This window comes from Nannobrachium achirus (genome assembly GCF_963921795.1).
Source record: "Nannobrachium achirus genome assembly, chromosome: 14".
NCBI classification, from domain to species: Eukaryota; Metazoa; Chordata; class Actinopteri; order Myctophiformes; family Myctophidae; genus Nannobrachium; species Nannobrachium achirus.
In genome coordinates, this window is record NC_137821.1 from 41,212,263 (window position 1) to 41,232,934 (window position 20,672).

Here is a 20,672-nt window from a genome sequence, read left to right on the forward strand (position 1 = left end):
CTTTTTGCAAAGTGTTAAGGCATTCAATCAAATCAGTACCGTAAATCAATCTTTTATTTAACCTGTATAAAATCAATATTCCTTGTATGTTGTGCGTTTTGGGAGGTTAATTCAATATGTTTATTGGCAATTTTTGTATATGTAATGGATTGCAATGGAGGCAGCTATTATGCATCTGCACAGTTCCAACTTTTGATGAAAATTCAATAAACAAAGTTTAAAAAATCTATCTATCAATCAATCAATCAATCAATAAATCAAAAAGCATTCTATATTATCAAGTGTTTTGCCTGGCCCACAGGTTGAGAGCCTCTGCTCTATCAATCTATCCCTCCCTCCATCTCCCTCTCTCCCTCCCTCCCTCCCTCCCTGCCCTGAATCGTGCTGCTCTTCAAGTGAGCGTGGGACTGTGATATCTTTTTATGATAAACGATGGGGGAGACGATGAGAGAGGGAGAGAGAGAAAAAATAAAAAAGCGAGAATGCAAATGTGACGCCGACGCATCACAAGATAAATCAGAGCTCTGCGCCGTGGACCACCACTCTGCTGCACTGAAGCCTCATCTCCTGCAAGCGCAGTCCATCTATCATAACACACACACGTGCACACACACACACACACACACGCACGCGCGCGCACACACACACACACACACACACGGATAACTCCATGTGCACGCACACAGGTTTGTATGTTACTATACTTATGAGGACATCAACGTGTCTCGATGAATTGAATACACGGGACCTCAATGGAAATAAGCCATGATATTAGGTTTTTTCGGGTTATCCTTTTTTTGCAAACTGTTAATAAAGTATTCAATCAATCAATCAATCAAATGCCAATATTTATATATGTATATTTTTAGCAGTTTAACATAAGCCTAAATCCGAAAAATACCAAAAAATGTGCGCGCTGCGGCGTGTTGTGAGCTTGTAGATCGTCTATTTTTTGACACAAGCGCGAACTAAAGTACTGTATAAATCAGTCACACAACTATTGTCTAGTATAAACCCTTAAAACTAATTTCTAAATGCTTAATCCTAATCAAACCCCTAACCCCAGCCGGAATATTTTTCTAACTATAAACCTTTTTTTTAACCATAAAACAAACATTTTCTTACAAGCAAATCGTCCCCACAATTGTATTTTTCTCAGATTCTACTAGTGCGTGGATGTTTGGACCTCAAAAGTATAGTAACACACACACACACACACACACACACACACACACACACACACACACACACACACACACACACACACACACACACACACACACACACACACACACACACACACACACACACACAAGGATAACTCCATGTGCGCGCACACGAGCACACACCCACATACTGTACACCCACATCCTGCTATATGCACACTTGTGCGTACGCACATGAACACACACACACACACACACACACACACACACACACACACACACACACACACACACACACACACACACACACACACACACCTGTGTATGCAGTCGGCCGGGTGCACAAATGTACACAACTTAACGCAACTACGTGCACAGTATGTGCACAGAGCACATGCACGGTAAAATCCTCAGTGTAAACTTCACTGAAATGTACATTAATGCAGGATTTTTAATGCACGCACACACACACACACTGTGCTCTACATTGTGGCAGAGAATAATAAATGCAACTTCTCGCGTCGGCTTGCGTGCGTGCACGCGACTTAAGTGCACAGAGCTTTGCTAACGCGCGGCGTTCTAAACAGCAGAGACAATATGAGCACCGGTGAATGAGGCTGTAGAACGCCGACGCAAACTACTTTGTGTTGACAACACGGTGCCACGGGAAGCGCCCAGCAGCAGCATCCCACCACCATACAGCAAAGAAAAGACGACTGCCTTGTTGTCTGTTCCACAGACCTGCATCCTCCTCTGTCGCTACAAAGACATGAGGCTGTGCTCGGGAGCCAAGTCTGATTGGTGTGTGTACACACAAAACAATCTACAGGGTTTTTTTTTATGTTTGTTTGTTTTGTTTTTACGATTGCTTACTAGGGATGGGACGATATGAACATTTCATATCACGATTATTGTGACAAAAGAAATCGCGATTTACGCTATTATCGCGATAATCAAAATCCATTATCCTGAGGCGGGAACATTTGCCAAAAAATAGCAGATCTACAAGCTCACAACGCGTCGCATCGTGACGCATTGTGAGCTTGTAGATCGGCTATTTTTTGGCAAAGACATTTGATAGAGAGTGAAAAAAAGACTGTATCAAGTATGTATATTAGTTTTACACATAGACTCAGGATACAGGAAGAGTTGTTTCTTGAAAAATGGGAGAAATGGACTGAATACACAACCCGGAGGAATGACCACAGAGGATTGAAAAGGACTCTAATATGATAATGAAAACTATTTAAATGTTGACCCTGTGAATATGTGTTCATGTGACAAAATAAAAATTAAGTAAAAAAAACAAACAGTAAGACTCCCTAATCGGGAGATAAGCGACCGTAGGCTTATGAGGGGTGGGGTCTCCGCGTTGCCTTGGCGGACGAATAGGTACCGGCCCCGGCTCTCCCGGACGCTCCTAGCCCGAGTTACGGCATTTTATGTGAGCTGCAGTGGAGGGGGTCCTCCACTGGGGGCGCCACCACTTTTGCATCCGTTCTGGAGCACCAGGAGTGGGTGGTCCCCAGGAATTCCCCGTGAGCAGCCCCGTTGGGGTGGTCATTTGGTCATTTTTGCACATTTGGTCATTTTTTACACCTGGGGGTCCCCGAGGGACCTGGGGGTCCCTGGAGCTCCGGGGGACCTTGGAGGTTGTAGTTTGGCAGGTAAGGAGTGTGTGTGCAAAATTTGGCATGGATGGGGGCAACGGTTGTGGAGATATGAGCAGGGCAAATGTGTGACTGACTGACTCACTCACTCACTCACAGACAGACGGACAGCCGGTGGAGGTTAAACAAGACCAAAAAAAACGCCACAATCCGCAACTTTCGAATACCAGAACTCGCCCAAAACACAAGAACCTCTGGCGTAGATCCGGTGGAACGGTCTCTGCCTGGTATCCCTAAACGTAACCTCGGTAAACTATGCCTAAACGGTTAAATCTAAGTTATCTAACACACTCTGAGGCACCGCGGACACTTTCTGTATGTAATGTTCTCCGGCCAATAGCATGTGTTCTCCTCCCCCCACCCCCCTCTGCTCCTCTGCTCAGCGCAGAGAACGCTGCTGCGTCATGACGTCAACGAATTCGGTGCGACGCGCCTCTGCATTCTGATTGGTTAGGGAAATTCTACACTTCCTCCAACAGTGATTTTAACGCGATCGTCCAGGCTTATTTTCCTTCCTATCGCCAAAATAAACCTGGGTTTCCGATGCTAAATATAACATAACATTATTCCTAACCACAATCTCAGTAAAACGGTGCCAAAACCTAATCCCTGATCTTAACCTCAGTAAAACTATGTGTTATTTCTAACCTTATCCTCAGCAAAACAAATAGAAGAACGGCCCCACGAGTGGCTGGCGTGAGGTTGGCTGCGTGTTTTAAGGGGAGCCTTCTGGTTAACCAGCTACCAATATTTACAAGAGACTTTACCAAAAAAAATAGCCCAAAAGTAATTTATCTTTGACAGACATATCTTTGATTTGTTTCTTTACCGTTAAATCTTTCTCCTTCCTCTCCCTCTCCCTACCACCCCCCCCCCCCTCCACGCACGCACGCACGCACGCACGCACGCACGCACGCACGCACGCACGCACGCACGCACGCACACACACACACACACACACACACACACACACACACACACACACACACACACACACACACACACACACACACACACACACACACACACACACACACACACACACACACACACACACACACACACACACACACACACACACACACACACACACACACACACACACACACACTTTTTTCTCATTCTCTTCCCTTTCTGTAAACAATAAAAGATGATGGAGAATGGAGTCCTCCACCGCCATGCCAACTTACTGTAAGTCCTTAATTCTTAAATTTTTTAGACAGACATAACACATTTTCACACAGGACCAGATGGATGCAGAGCGGCAGATGAGATCCGCTGTCATCTGGGACAATTGCATCTTTTCCACCGAGCTGTTGTTATGGATGATACCAAACCGGTTCCAACAAGCATCCGCAATTTTCAGGCCAATATACCTCCCACGGTAGTCTCCCTTCCTTAACCTTATTATGTAAGCAGGGTTTTTTCCTTCCATCGGTTATAGCGGTGGAAGGTTTACGATCTCCAGCACTCTGTTAGGATACCTCTTATTCAAGCCATGGGACCGAATTGATCCAGGGTCCATAATAGGATAAGTCAGGGGTTTGGGTGAAGGGCACCCTGGGGTGCCGCGACGGCAGTCCAGGGGTGCCGCGAGATAATTTGATAATATTTGGAATTTATTTTGGACAGTTTTTGGACAGCAACAGTTTTCGTTGTTGTCGGGTGAAAATCTTGTATGTCCAAAACCGTTTGTTTTGAATTTATCATTTTAAAAATGATTTAAACTAGTGAAAACAGCCGATCTACAAGCACACAACGCCTCGCTGTGCGAGGCGTTGTGTGCTTGTAGATCTGCTGTTTTCAATACTTTTGTGCGACGGCCTTGTATATGATTTGCGAAAGAACGTACAAATTTGGAGATACAAGATTTCCACCCGACAACGACGATATACTAGTGTTGTTGCTGCTCTTATACCACCATTATTACTGGGGTTGGTGTGGGCCAGACAGTAGCCCCCATCGGGCCGCAAATGGCCCGCGGGCCACCTATTGGGGAACCCTGCTGTACAGTATATCAACTTCTACAGTACACCAAGTACAGTACCATTACACAGTACAGTGTAATGGACTAGACACATTTTTGTGTGATTATAACAGCAATATATACCGTAATTGGCATAAGGTCACCGAGCATCGGCTTGCGTTGGCCACAACAACGCTTCTGACGCAGATGCATGTCCGCACCCTTAGGGTACTTTGTTGTTACCGGAGCAAATTACTCATAGGGTTCAGGAATTCTAAGCACCAAACTTCTACTTTAATTACTGCCTTACATTATTCTGCTAGCATTTGATGCATTTAGTGCTCTTAAATAGACTCTGTGCTCAAGGACACTTCAGGAGAAAACAAAATGGTGCTTTTGGCTGCATACTGTATACTGAATGTAAAGGGGGAATCAAACCCGAGACCTTTAACCCATTAAAACCGGGAAAGCATCTGTGCCATTTTAGATTTAAGTAACACACTCATAGGATTTAGACCAGTAGTTCTCAAAAGTAGGGCACGAAGTGCGAGCTTGTACTGTACAAAGAAATTGAATAATTTTGAATGATTACAACACAAATCTCTTATTTGGGGGTCCCTGGCACGAAACATTTTCAGATGGGGAGGGGGCCAATGGCATGAAAAGGTTTGAGAACGACTGATTTAGTAGGCATGTGCAGTAGGTTGTTGTGGGTTTCTACGCACACTTTTCCTGCTTACCTTTCTCGTTCTCCGTGACCAGAATCTCGACGGGAGGCTCCAGCTCTCCGCTGTCCAGCAGACAGCTCTTGGCCTGGCACAGGAAGAGACGCAGGCCCTGGAGGACGTCCACGGACGTCACCGGGGACGACGGGGACGAGGCCAGCTCCTTCAGCGCCTCTCTCTGCTTGGCCAGGAAGTCCTGAACCATGGCCCCGAAGGCCGAGCGCCGGTCCCTGGACAGCTCCTCCACCAGCCTGGTCAGACGCTTCTCGGGCGCGAAGAAGCACACAAAGGCGGCGTTCATCATCCGCTGCAGGCCGCCGCGGCCGCCTCGGGACCGAACCAGGGGTGGCCGCTGCTGCTGTAGAGGCTGCGTTGTTTGCGTGGCGACGGGGAGCCCTTCCGGGTCCTCCTCGTCGTCCAGGCTGCTGAAGGAGCTGCTGCTGTCCAGCTCGGCCAGAGAGGGCGCTGGGCAGCTCCCCAGGGCCAGCACGGTCAGCTCCATGTCTGGCTCCTCCGAGCAGGATTGCAAAGCCTCCAGAGGCCTGGCCTGGTCATGAAGACAGAGTGGCACATGGTAGTGCACATACTGTACAGTATGAAACAGAGCTGCTACCTTTTCTTTTTCTTATACTATTTAAATTGTATTGAGAAAAAACAAGGCTGCTATTTGTTCCAAAAGCTTTATACCCTATATATATAAAATGACACAATGCGACATACAGTAGCTCTGTTTACACAATGCTGTGTACCCCCTCCAATATACTGTATGTTCCCATTTTTTTTGAATTGCTTGATTCAGTATTGAGATATTTGATATTCATTTTCCCCCATTTCCTCCTCGTGCTTCCTATACATACACCCATTGTAACTTCAAACTCCATTTTAACCTTGATAGATTCAATGAAAACAACCGTCCTTTTTTCTGGTGACTCCTGACACCCTCTGAATCCATGTGCAGGCCGTGCTGGGGTGAATACCAGTAAGACTCCCTAATCGGGAGATAAGCGACCGTTGGTCGCTTATCTCCACAAATAGGCCAAAAGTTTGTTTTACCAAAATCGTCCTGATGGTGGCACTAGATGGGACAGATACGTTTTGATTACATGACTGTAGAGATACTGTGCGATTTGTGTGATTTTAGGGCAAAATCTGTAGGAGCAGTGTCCAAAAATGTGTTTAAAATAATCGGCCTGAAGGTGGCGCTAAATGGGACAGATCCATGTTGATGAGATGAGTGTAGACATACTGTGTACTAGTCCGGGAGCCGTGGGGGTGAACGTGGATTCGCCTGTAAAAGTTTTTTTCTCAACTGATTCTTGTAGCTTGGGGTCACCTCTTAAGGATTCAAGATGATGACCAGTGATATCCATTGAGCATTTTTTATTATTAACCCCTTAATGCCTGAAACACAAGAAATCCACCCAGGAGGAAAATACCCAGAAAAAGATTTTTTTTCTGGGTATTTAAGGAGGATCTGAGGGGTCTAACTAGGGGTTTGTCATGATGCTGAATCCATTGCAGGCATTTGTTTTGCACAAAAAACATTCCGTGGGCTAGAAATGGCCTCAGAAAACAATACACGTATGGGTGAGTATTCATGTTAGTCGGAGGCCTTAGGGTTTTTTTTCTCGTGCTAATCAGTCTAAAAGTGCAAAATTTTGCACAGATGAAGCTCAGGGCATGCTCTAATGATTTAGCTAGGGCGCCCGAGTCGGCGACCTTCGGGGTCACCACAGCACCCACAAAACTCTGACTCATCACTTTTCATCACTAAAGTCGATGGGAGCCCAACTTGATTTGGCCGCTGTGGCGACCCCGAATGTCGCAGATTTGCGTGATTTTAGGGCAAAATATGTAGGAGCAGTGTCCAAAAATGTGTTGGAAAAAATTGCCCTGATGGTGGCGCTATATGGGACAGGTCCATGTTGATGACATGAGTGTAGACATACTGTGTAGCGATTTGCGTGATTTTAGGGCAAAATCTGTAGGAGCAGTGTCCAAAAATGTGTTTTAAAAAATTGGCCTGAAGGTGGCGCTATATGGGACAGATCCATGTTGATGAGATGAGTGTAGACATACTGTGTAGCGATTGCATGATTTTCGGGCAAAGATTGTAGGAGCAGTGTCCAAAAATGTGTTTTGCAAGAATCGGCCTCATGGTGGCGCTAGAAGAGGGCCATGTGAGAAATGAAGGGTGGGGTCTCCACGCCGCCGAGGCGGACGAATAGGTACCGGCCCCGGCTCTCCCGGTCGCTCCTAGCCCGAGTTAAGGCATTTTATGTGAGCTGCAGTGCATCCGTTCTGGAGCACCAGGAGTCGGTGGTCCCCGGGAATTCCCCGTTAGCAGCCCCGTTGGGGGCATTTTTTACACCTGGGGGTCCTCCAGGGACCTGGGGGTCCCTGGAGCTCCGGGGGTCCTTGGAGGTTGTAGTTTGGCAGGCAAGGAGTTTGTGTGGATATTTTGGCATGGATCGGGGCAACGGTGGCGGAGATATGAGTAGGGGGAAAGTGTGACGTGTGACGAGTGACGTGACGGAAGGAAGGAAGGACAGACAGACAGACAGACAGACAGACTGACGGCTGGTGGAGGTTTGGATAGTATGAGAGTGTAAAAGTAACTGCGACCTACGGTCGCAATCAAATATCTAAATACTGTATCAAGCAATTCAAAAACTGTACTGGGTGTTCCCAAATGCCTGATTAGATGATAAAATGACCAAAAGTATTTTTAAGTGAAATATCCCTTTAAGTGCAGTACTTAGTTACTTTACACCACCGTTTACCTGTGGTGGTGCGGTCAGTGATACCAGGGCCTCCTCCTCTGCAGACCCTGGGGACACGGCGGGGGTTCTCCTCAGGAGCCCGGCCCCAGGGTGGACCCTCCTCTGTGGGTTGCTGCTGGTGCTGCTCTGCAGCCTGCTGTCTGCAGCGCAGCCGGGCTGCAGCTCCACCGCGGAGGAGGAAGAAGGAGAGTAGGAGCCGCTCCCTTCCAGAGAGAGGTTGACCGAGGAGTCGTTGGAGAGACGCAGCCTCATGCTCCGCTTGAAACGGTGTCGCTTGTTGGAGGCCCCGTGGGACGAGACCTGCTGCTGCTGCTGCTGTGGAAACCAATGCAGATGCATGGATTAATGCAAAATAAAATCTCACGACTGAAAAGGTTTGACTGTAAAATATCACGACTGAAATCTCATGACTGAAAAGGTTTGACTGGCCAAGTCCTAATGTGTGATTTGTGAAACAGTGTGAACACACTATTGCTGTTTCACTTTTCGTGCCTAAAATGGAGATCCCGACTTAGGTATTTTACGTGGCCACTGTAAGAGTGATCCACGTCGCTAGCAGGAGACGGACGCATGCAAAAATAACCCAGAAATAAAAAGCACTTCTCCATCCGGTTCAACTTCTTCTTCTGCAGGTAAATTCAATTAACTCTGGTTCTAGGTGTCCACAGCGCCCATAGTCCATTCACACTAGTGTCCATTTAGTGGACACTAGGTGAAGCCACAACAACCGGAGAAATGTTTTTTTTTTCCTGTCTTTCACTAGCACACAACTGTTTCCACAGAGACACAGGCACACGCATACGCACAAGATCGTCCTTGAAAATATGGTAAAAACACTGAATGAATTAATACAATTTGTCTTAAACAATGAACACAATATGTGTTACTACATAGTGCCACATGCTTGCGTGCGTTTGTGTATAGACACACTATGTTTGTGCGTGTGTGTGCGTGGGCGGTCTCAGCTTGTGTCAGCTCTAAGAGAGTAAGGTCAGGACTGTAAGGAGAGCAGGTTGTAAACCACAACAAACACTGACCTCCATCTGCAGGAAGAGAGGGTTGATGAAGCACTCTTTGAGCTGCCTGGGCCGGGTCAGCAGGGCACACGGGTCCTGGGCTGACGCTCTGGACCTGGCTGAGCCCACCTGCTCCACTGGTCCATTCTGGACCTCTGAGGGGCTCAGTGAGCTCCAGAACTCTAGAGGGGAGATGTACAGATGTGCCATTTCAAAACTTCACACGTACTGCCATTGGCAAGACAGTAGACTTCCAGCGGATTGTCAGAACATTGAGCTTGTGGATCATCTCTTTTTGCTATTTTAATGACCTTCTCTGACTTTGAAGATTAAATCTACCTATGAAGATGGGTTCTTCTTTTCAATGGGAATGGAGTGGTTTCTTGCCATTTGCGGGTTTCTGCAAAAATACGCTCCATTCTCCATAAAAATTCAAAAGGCCAAACAGGGAAAGAAACCTGTGGAAAAATGCATTTGCAGGAAACTTTCTGGAAAAGAGCAGCAGAGTCTGAAGACTTGAAACATCACATCTGTATGGAAGGATAGTGGTTCTCAGCGGTGGAAAAAGTACTCACATTACTTAAGTAAAAGTAGCAATACTGCAATGTAGATGCACTCTGTAAAAAAGTAAAAGAACCTGTATTCAAAATTGTCTTGAGTAAAAATGCAAAAGTATTGATGTTTGTCTGTTAATTGCATTTTTCTTTTGATTAATGTTTTACTTTTTCTTGTTCTATTCATATGTATGTCTCTAATTTCATGTTATGGAAAATAAAAATAATTGATAACAAAAAAAAAAAAAAAAAAGTATTGATATCAAAATATACTTAAAGTACCAAAAGTAGAAAGTAATCATGATGCAGAATGTCCCATTTCACAAGTTTTGCAGAGATTGTAGATCGGCTATTTTCAAATGGCTGAAATGTACCGTATATAGGGCTGAAGTGGCTGAATCTAGTTTTCAAATAATTCTAGTGGAGTAAAAGTACAATATTTGCCTCTAGGACGTATTGGTGGAGAAGTAAAAGTATAGAAAATTGGAAATACTCCAGTAAAGTAAAGATTCCTGAAAACTGTGTACCGGTACTTTAAGTACAGTACTTGAGGAAATGTACTACCATAGACAGTACCTTGTCCCATGTGTGAGATGATGGCTACCATAGACCAGTGGTTCTCAACCTTTTCAGGCCGTGACCCCCAACATAATCATCTTTTAACTGGGGACACCCCCCCCCCCCCCCGCACAAGCACTTACAGTAGAATTGTAGGAGTTGGCATTACATTTAGTTTGACTCAATCTATTTCATTGTGAAAATAGCCTATCTACATGCTCACAACGCCTCGCGTTGCGAGGCGTTGTGAGCATGTAGGTCTGCTATTTTCTCAATTTCGGCCTCTAATATTTGACAGTTTGACCAATATTTGACCAGAGGTAATAAAAAGGTCTTTAACCCATTTAGTGCTCCAGACATGAACGGGTTAAATGTTCAGCGTGCCGCCCGCAGGCTCCCATACGCTTCCATTGTCTTATTTTGAAGGCCAGAAGTCCATTGCGTAAACACTTCCGGTTTGACGTCATGACGGAGAGACGTCATTCACCGGAAGTGATCGTCATCAACATGCGGTTGTGTAATGGTGGATCGCTGCTTTTCAACATGTGTTTTATTAGCGAGAATCTAATGCCATCCTTGGCTTTAAAAGTGTTGTTTGGAGATAATGGACATTAAAGATGCGATTCCCCGTCGGCCTCAATGTTATGGGATTACTATTTTGTGCACGTGGATCCGTGATGATGATGAATCGGCGAGGCCGATCGTGCCAGGACCTTCCGCCCGGCTACAGGGTAGGAGAACCGGAGTTACTCCATATACAGTACTTTTCGCGAGTATACTCGGGATCGGCACTCTAAATACTTGAGTATTTTTCACGAGTATACTCGGGATCGGCTAGAAAGTCCTTAAGTTGTCACTTTAGAAATGTGCAGATACCCTGCATACGCTTATGTTGGTCTGTTTACTGTCGAGTGAGAAAACAATGTTACATTTAGCTAAACATCCCCCCCACATAATTTATTTGGGGACCCCTCTGGGGGTCCCGACCCACAGGTTGAGAACCACTGCCATAGACAGTACCTTGTCCCATGTGTGAGATGACCTCCAGCTGCCTGTGAGTGGTGGCCTTAGCGATGGCCTCTGGAAGCTGCAGTGGGAACGGCAGCACGTCCCTTGAGAAGAGAGAAACAAATAATGACATACTGTAGCTACAATTTACAATTTAGGCATTTAGCAGACGCGACTTACTCCAGAGCGACTTACAATTAGCAGGTAATACATCAATACAATAAGCAAGTAATACATCAATACATCAAATGCATAGAAATATCAATACAAAAAAAATAACGTAGGTAGACCAAGGAGAAGGAGATCAGCCGGAGAATCGGAGCAGCAGGAGCGGTTTTGCAGTCGCTGAATCGCACTGTTGTGAAGAAAAAAAGAGTTGAGCCGTAAGGCAAAGCTCTCTGTCTTTCGAGCAATCTTCGTTCCCACTCTCACCTATGGTCATGAAGTGTGGGTCATGACCGAAAGTATAAGGTCTCGGGTACAAGCGGCCGAAATGAGTTTTCTCAGAAGGGTGGCTGGTATCTCCCTTAGAGATAGGGTGAGAAGTTCAATCACCCGAGAGAGACTTGGAGTAGAACCGCTGCTCCTTCACTTGGAAAGGAGTCAGCTTAGGTGGTTCGGGCATCTAGTACGGATGCCCCCCGAGCGCCTTCCTAGGAAGGTCCTCGATGCACGTCCCTGGGAGGAGACCCCGTGGCAGACCTAAGACCAGATGGAAGGATTATATCTCCAGACTGGCCTTGGAACGCCTCGGTATACTCCCAGAGGGAGTGGAGGAAGTTGCGCAGGATAAGGAAATCTGGAAGTCTCAGTTGGAACTGTTACCCCCGCGACCCGATGGTTGAAGATGGATGGATGGATGGATGGACCAAGCACCAAATCAGTAAAAAACTTTATATAAAATCTAAAAATGCTATCTAGCTTTCATGTACAGCATGGTCATTGAGGTTATAGGCGAGTGCTACGGCAAGTGCTATGGGCTTAGGTAGAGTCTGAAGAGGTGAGTCTTCAGGCCACGGCGGACGCTAGGGATGGACTCTGTTGTTCTAAGTGCGACAGGGAGTTTATTCCACAGTTTATATAGATCTATAGATTAGATCAGGGGTTCTTAAACATGTTCATGTCAAGGACCCCTAAATTGACAGACACACATCAGACCGCGGACTCCCATTTGAAAAATATATGACAAAAATATATTGTGATGTGGCATATCATTGTATACTACACAATGACACAATATACCAGTGACAATTATAATTCATTATAATGCCTAATAATAGTATAATTATCTTACCTGCTGATGCAGTAGAAGGCCACCAGGCGACACAGATCAGGGAAGCTGAGGGCAGACGTTTCCAAAGCGAAGGCTGGTGACAGAAGAGGCAGAGTTTGAGTGACAGCTCTGCAACACTGTATAAGCAGTGGGCCATTGGTTCAAATATAGCGGTGGTGGGCGTAAGTTGTTCTTTTGTTACATAAAAATAATGTTTTTTTCTCTTGTTACTTTTTAATTGTTTCCAACTGTTAACAAGACGAGTGTGCCAAATAATTGTGGTAATAACGGTTGGCACGTAATATCAGCTCGTCACCCCTGACTTTGAATGTTCTTTTCAGAGGATTGTAAAGCAGCGGAGACGAACACACTGGAAACACTGACAATGGCAGTGTGCTCAAAACATTCGCGGCTATTGTACTATAACAGAATACAAATCAAAAGTCATCTTCTAAAAGTGCTGCAAATAATTCCCTCTTATTTTATATAATTAATGGGTTAAAAGCATCACTAGCTTGTTTCATACTCACTGGAGTCCTCCTCACAGATGAAGCACTCCTTCACAGAGGAGGCTGCTGGCTCCCAAGTCACTCTGAGACACAGTACCTTCCTGTGGTTCGAGGTGCATTTACGTACCAGGAATGTCTGCAAACACACAAATGCCAGAGACATAGAACGACAATGATGAGTCAGTGGGTGGATGGAATTTAATATTTTGTTTTATGTATTAGTTTCTTTGTTTCGTTTATATTAACAATCTTATAAGAACAAAGATATCAGGTAATCATCCAGCATATATGTGTTTTTTCCCTGGTGTTAGAGACTTACGCCAACCCAGGGGCAGAAAACAGCGCCGGTCACGTGGTTCATGTAACTCAAAATAATGGCAAACGCTCATAGACTCTAATGCATTCCGTGAACTTCCAGTTCAGTACCAATAGAAGTCTTTGTAGAAGACCTGGCCCGATGAAGTCAACGGAGGTGACCCAACTCTCCTTAAATGGCTCTGGTTTTGCCTATTAGTTCAGTTCCTCAAGAGAAGAGGAATGAAAGACATCACGGGTAGATTCATGAAATAATACATGGATAATTGGGTGGTTTCACTAGACTAGACTACTCTTGGACTTTTTGGAAAGATTGTAAGAAATACAAATGAGCCCTCAATACATAAAGTGTAAAAAGATGATCAAAAGCTGCCTCCATGCAAGAGAAACCAAGCTGCTTTGCATTGGAGCAAGATAATAATGAATAAAATACTATTTTAACTTATCTATATCCAGGTACTCATCTATCCGGCTGGTACATGTTAGAAATTACACCTAGGCAGGTCAGCTTGCGTTTCTTCAGGGTTTGCAAAGAAAGAAAACAAGCAAACAAAGTCATTATAGTTTAACAAACAGCTGTGGTAACGTCTCTGTTTCTTTGTTTCTCTATTTCCTGGAGAAGGAGTGAACCGACACGTGTTGGCAAATATTTGAATTAAAGCCTTAAAATGTTACATTGAGTACTAGCTCTGGTCCGTAACGCTATGTTACTGATGAGCCCTTGCGCTCCACCACCCAGGCTGTGCAGCCTATCGTCTCTGTAGTAAAAATAAAAAATATACTTTCACCAATCACCAAAACAAAGACGATTTTAGAGAGTTCAAAAGCTACTTTCCCTAGTGGGAGGACTCGGAGCCCCCCACATCTAAAATACACTTTTTGGCCAGAAAAGAAAATATTTAACCAGAAGGCAAAATCTGTTCAATGGAGTTTTTCAATTGACAAGATCCGTCGAGGCCACCACAGTGGATTAACTAAAACATTTTGTATCATTTTGTAAATATTTTCTTTTCAGGCCAAAAAGTGTATTTTAAGATATGAGGTGGGTGGCTCAGAGTGTTCCCATTAAGGAAAATAGAACATCTTAAAATAGTCTTTGTTTTGGTGAGTAGCAAAAGTGTATTTTTTACTTTTACTACAGATGAGAGGCTGAATAGCCTGGGCTACCGTGGCTGTGAGGTCAAGGGCTCCTCGGTGACATAGCGTTAAAGGACAACTTTATTTTTCTACAACAAGGGTTCATATTTTAGATTGTAATTAGAGAAAAGAAAAGATGAGTGTTAAAAAAAATCATTTACTGCTTTCTATCGTTTTAGCCATTTTAGTATTTTGATTTCAGTGGTTGGGGGCATGCGTACAAGTGTCAAAATATGTCTTTTTAGACACAATAAGCTGACAATTTCTTTGTTACTATTTACACCAGCCCCCATAAGTCACATCTGCCCTTGAAAGATTGCGGTGCATCTTGGGAATGGGCTTATTGTGTCTAAAAATACATAATTATCCACTTGCATGCTGGGGGCATACAAGCAAATCAAAATCGTCAAAATCTCTAAAACGATAGAAAACATTTTAACAACCATCTTTTCTTTTCTCTAATGACTATCTAAAATATGAACCCTTGTTGTAAAAAACAAAGTTGTCCTTTAAGGAGAACTCCTTCTAATGCTGTGGACCAGAGCTACTTGAGTACCTGGACGTGGATCGTTTATGATCATAACTCTCCTGCTCTCTTTGAAACTTAACGTCTTGTTGACTAAACTATTATGAAAGTGTCAGCCCATATGTGATGGACTGATTGATTGATTGATTGGCTAATTGACCGGGCAATATGATTGGTCCTGACTCCTCCTCACCCCAACAGGCTCTCTGAGCAGGATGTAGAGGGCGGAGTCCTGGCTGAGTGACAGCTGCAGCCAGACGGGGTGTGTGACCAGCAGACGCTCCAAGATGCTGAAGACCCTCTGGGACCCCCGCTGCTGCGGACCACCAATGTCCTCCTGCATCTGCAATGGAAGGAGGCCTGCTTTAGTCACTCCAATGTCTGCTATTTTTGAAAACTTTGAATATTTTTGACACGATTCTATAAATGTCTTCTAAATCCTTCTTCTAAATCAGTGGCTCTTCAACATTTTCATGTCAAGGACCCACAAAATTATAGTTATTTGGCTGCGGACCTCCATCTCAAACTATGTCGTTCCAGGGACCCCCAGTAGCAAAGATTTTAGTTACAAAGGTTTGCTTTGAAAATTATATATTCAAAGATTTGCACAACATTTCCAAGATTTTTCAAAAATAGCAGCTAGCAGCGCAGCACTCGGTGCCGCACTGTGAGCTTGTATATCTGGTATTTTTCAATAGCTAAATTATCAAATTATTTGTATTTGTATCAAATAATTGCAGTTCTTAATGGGTTAAAAGCAATATTTCAACATTCAAAAATAGCAGATAAGCTTGCAGAGCAGCACAAAGGACACGTTGTGAGAATGTAGATCTGGTGTTTTTGAATAGCCAACATATAAATAGATTAAGTGGTAAACTTTATTGTGATGCTATGTTAACTTTCGCTGGGAACCTCCTGGAACAATATACCTACCATATATTTTACGTACTTTTGAGCTAAAGAAATCCAGCTTAAGTTGAATTCATACTCCATTGCGCGATGAAAATAGAAAGAAATAATTAATGGATTGTCGGCTTTAATATCAGTTCTTGTCGGAAAGCCCTTGTTAAAAGTCATGGTACATGTACTATTATTACTAGTATTCTGATTGTTTTTTGAGTGCTATTTTGACTGAAATGTATTGACTAAAGTGGTACTTCAGAATGAGCTTTAAAACTATCGCGGACCCATAATTTATACTCAACTAATGTACTACTGTACAAGATGGTAGATCAGCTATACTTCGTAACGGCACACAACTCTGTCATACGATGAAGTATATATCAAATCAGGATTCACTGTCTGTCTGTCTGTCTGTCTGTCTGTCTGTCTGTCTGTCTGTCTGGCTGGCCATTTCTTTCACTTTCAGCTTCCGACTCTCACAATTGCTTGCCGGAACACTTATCTCTCTCTTCTCTTGACCTTCCATGCTTCATTCTCTCTCTCTCCCTCTCTCCCTCTCTCTCTCTCTCTCCCTCTCTCCCTCTCTCTCCCCTCTCTCTCTCTCCCTCTCTCGCTCTCTCGGAGCAGATTGCTGCTGGATGTCACCGTGGTGACACTGTGTGGGCTGCCGGAGTGCGTTCGCAGAATGTTAGCAGCAGATGGTTGCCATGCCAACCAGGGGCTACACATCATCTAAAACCAGGCATTCCCACTCAGTGAAATACCCCAGCCCTTCTCTCTATCGACAGCTTGAGGCACGCACACACCAACGCACGTGCACACGCGTGCACGCGCGCACACACACACACACACACACACACTGAGCACCAGAGTGGCGACAGGTTTTCGCGGGCAGCTGGGGAGTTGCTTTATTTCTAGACAGCTTCTCTGCAACTTCCTCTTCCCTTCAGAAACACAGTACAAATAAAAATAAAAATAACAATGAGCCATGCCATTAGAGTAATACTCAGTGGTTTTCTTTTCGCTACTTTTTTCCTCTATACATCTGCCCTCATTTCAGAGCGCAAAAGTACATTTTTGTGAACAATGACTTTACCGTATAGCGGATCAAACCTAGTGAACAAATTCAATACCTTTACCAGTGATAACAAGTCAATATGAATATTATATCGTAATATAATACTAATATGAAATGTACCGTTTATAGCGTGTGGGGGAGGGGGGGATGGACAACAAAAGAGAATCAACATTATTAGGAAGTAAAACACTAAGAAAAGGATAAGACTAAGGAATAAAATATATAATATATAAGAATAATTCTTACGTTTTTGCTTTCCCAGCACCCGTTGTCTTGTATTTTATTTTATGTAATGACATTTCCTCCATTGAGGAGCCCTGTGTGCCAGCAAACACCATTAGTGCGGGTCAAGAATCAACTGCCACCGATTTCAATCATAAGAGTGGGAGGATTATGCAATGTTTTAATCACAAAGAGTACGTCTCCATCCTTTCAGGAGAACACGCACATTCGCACAACCATGTCCGTTTGGTTTGGATGGCCCCCACAGGCCCACAACCTGTAATACACGCTAGGACAAAGTAAGCTATTTATGTAACAGAAAAAAACATTTTCAAGTTGTGGGACAAGTATAGTCTGACGTACATGTTGCTAGTCAACAAGCATAAGCTAATTCTCATGATGCTTTGTCGCAAATCGGCATCATGAGCCTAAAATAGCAAATTTACATTCTCAGAGTGGACCACTGTGATGCCTACACAGGAAATGAACTCAGAACTCTCCTGAAACTAGACCCTTTCCAAATAATCACATAATCACGGACCCACGCAGCTAGCACTTCTTCATGCAGCAGGGGTTGACACTAAGGTCTCAGAAGCACTTACCCATCGGGCAAGTACAGGTCATGTTCTACTTGCCCGAAGGTAATGCCCACTTGCCCGAAAAGTAAAAACTCAGTAAAACTATGCCTAACTCTAACCCTAACTCTAATCTTAACCTCAGTAAAACTATGCCTAAACCTAACCCTAAACCTAACCCTAACCTCAGTAACCCTGACGCTGGCGAGTAGCCGACGCTGGTGAACGGAAAAGAAGCGCTCCTTACCCCACCGTCTCCTACGTTTGGAATAATAGCGTAGCTGACAGAGAAAAAGAAAGATAAAGAGAAAGCAGGGAGAAAAGAGGAGAGAGAGTGAGAGAGAGAGCATGGCCCAAGTGTTCCGTTTAGCCATTTCCAGGTTGCCCTTACATAAATCATAACACTGCCCACACACACACATGCGTGCGTGCGCACACACACACACACACACACACACACACACACACACACACACACACACACACACACACACACACACACACACACACACACACACACACACACACACATAACTTATGTAATTCCCTATGAGTAAAGGAAGCAAGAAAGAAAGAAAGAAAGAAAGAAAGAAAGAAAGGAACTACAATGTGATGATGAAACATAACATGAATTAGCAGAGCAGCAGACAGCAGAATGTACAGAGTGTGAGAAGAACAGCAGAAGAACAGTTGCATGGACACTATGTATGTATGTATATCTGACACAGTGCTGCCACTGGTACCCAGACCCCATTAACAGTGGAGCCGATGAGGGCACGGATAAGCCACACTTCTCCACCCTGAAGAGGGGACAGGAGGAGATTAGATGCGGAAGGAAATGAATGCTGCCTGGTCCACACAGAAGGGGAGAAGTAGAGGTGTGTAGAGTAGAGCGAAGAAGACATTTGGAGGAAAGGAGAATGTTAATGTGAGAGACTATAGAACCAGCACAGCATGAGGGAAAGACAGGGAAAGAGCACTGGATGGAGAAAGAGGGGGGGGGGGGGGGGGGGGGGGGGGGGGGGGGTGCTGCATAGTACAGCAAATGAGCAGTGGTACTGTAGCTCTAAAGAAAGCAAATAATTATCCAGCAGGACCAAGCTGTCTACCAGGCCAGCTGTGACCAGGCTGCACAACCAGCTGAACCATTGATTGATTGATTGATTGATTGATTGATTGATTGAAGTATTTGTTAGAGGTTTGCACAGGAAAATGAACAGTTTCATGACTGTACAGTTGGTCAACTATACGCTATTTACATTGAGATAATTTTTTAACTCGTTTAAAACAGCAGCCCAGAAACCAAGCTGGTGTTTTTATCAGGGCTTTTGTAGTTTAGAGGAAATTATCCCAGAGAAATCATTTACAATTCTATACAAAAAAGGAGGCCTATGATAATTCTGTAGGCCTACTATATTTTGGAAACTCAATTAGGCTATTTGGGTTGATGCATTCTCTTTATAACATGGATAATAATCTATTATGAGAGATCTATTATTAGGCTACTAGCCTAAATACTGTAATACCATGAATGCCATTGCCATGTAATAAAAAAAAAAAAAAAAAATGTATGTGTGGGTGTCTGGGTGATGGGCAGTGGTGTAAAGTAACTAAGTACATTTACTAACTACCGGAATACTGTACTTATGTACAATTTTGAAGTTTTTTTTTTTTCCTTTTTACTTTACTGGAGTATTTCCAATTTTCTGTACTTTTTACTTCTACTCTACTACTTGTCAAACAAATATTGTACTTTTACTCCGCTACGATTATCTGAAAACTTTAATTAGTTATAGGATGTAGGCACTGGAGCAAACTCGGACCGTTAAAGCCTGTTAAAAAGGTAAAGCCTTTCGAAGACGTCAATGCATCTTCGACTTCATCAAGCCATGATGACGAAAATGTATTGACGATGTAGTGACGCTGTCACTTTATTTGCATGCACCCTGTAAACAAAAAGGCTTAAACCAGTGCCTACTGCCTTCCTTTTACATTTAGTATCAGTTCATTTATTATTTCAAAAACATACATTAACCACTTCAGCCCTATGTACATTTCAGCTATTTTCAAAAGATACCGTATACATTTTATTAATTTGAAAACTTGTGAAATTGGACATTCTGCATAATGAGTACTATCTACTTTTGGTACATTTTGATACTTTTTAGTACTTTTGATGTTGTACTTTTAATCCGGTAAATTTTGAATCCAGACTTTCACTTGTAACAAAGTATTTATACAATGCGGTATTGACAGTAGTTAAATATTTGAATTCCACCACTGGCTGTAAGTAAGTGAGCAGTGGTGGTACTGTAGCTCTCTAGAAGTGTTTATGAGTGTGTGGGTGACATGGGGTTGAGGAGCGAGAGGAGAGATGGGGGAAGAGAAGGAGAGGGGGGGGGGGCAGAGGAGGGACAGGAAAGTGACAGGAAAGCCTTGGAGCGCTGACTGGAGAGCCTTGAATTACCGCGGCTCATCATCATGTAGTCAGGCTCATGGGAGAGGCCTGAGTTGGTCGTTATGGAATGTAAGTGTACAGTTCAAACTGCAGTGGGCATCCATCCGCAGCACAGGTGGAACACTGCTGCTGGTCCCCAGTGGGCAGAGAAAGCCTCAACTAGGAGGCCCGTACTTTAGGAAACCCAAATGCAAAAACCTAACTGACTGACAGGTTTTTGGCGTCACAAG

At 44.0% G+C, this 20,672-nt stretch overlaps 1 protein-coding gene across 1 annotated transcript in view; it reads right to left on the minus strand.

Moving 5' to 3' along the window:
* rin1b (Ras and Rab interactor 1b) overlaps nucleotides 1-20,672 on the minus strand; it is a gene marked incomplete at both ends in the record, with an annotated part of 90,188 nt that overhangs the window by 25,197 nt on the left and 44,319 nt on the right. Inside the window, 8 exons of the mRNA XM_080741622.1 lie at nucleotides 5,543-6,069; nucleotides 8,294-8,622; nucleotides 9,342-9,508; nucleotides 11,459-11,550; nucleotides 12,741-12,813; nucleotides 13,250-13,364; nucleotides 15,400-15,549; nucleotides 18,728-18,833. Of these exons, the coding sequence (XP_080597748.1) occupies nucleotides 5,543-6,069; nucleotides 8,294-8,622; nucleotides 9,342-9,508; nucleotides 11,459-11,550; nucleotides 12,741-12,813; nucleotides 13,250-13,364; nucleotides 15,400-15,549; nucleotides 18,728-18,833 (1,559 nt within the window). The remainder of the gene's footprint in view (nucleotides 1-5,542; nucleotides 6,070-8,293; nucleotides 8,623-9,341; nucleotides 9,509-11,458; nucleotides 11,551-12,740; nucleotides 12,814-13,249; nucleotides 13,365-15,399; nucleotides 15,550-18,727; nucleotides 18,834-20,672) is intronic.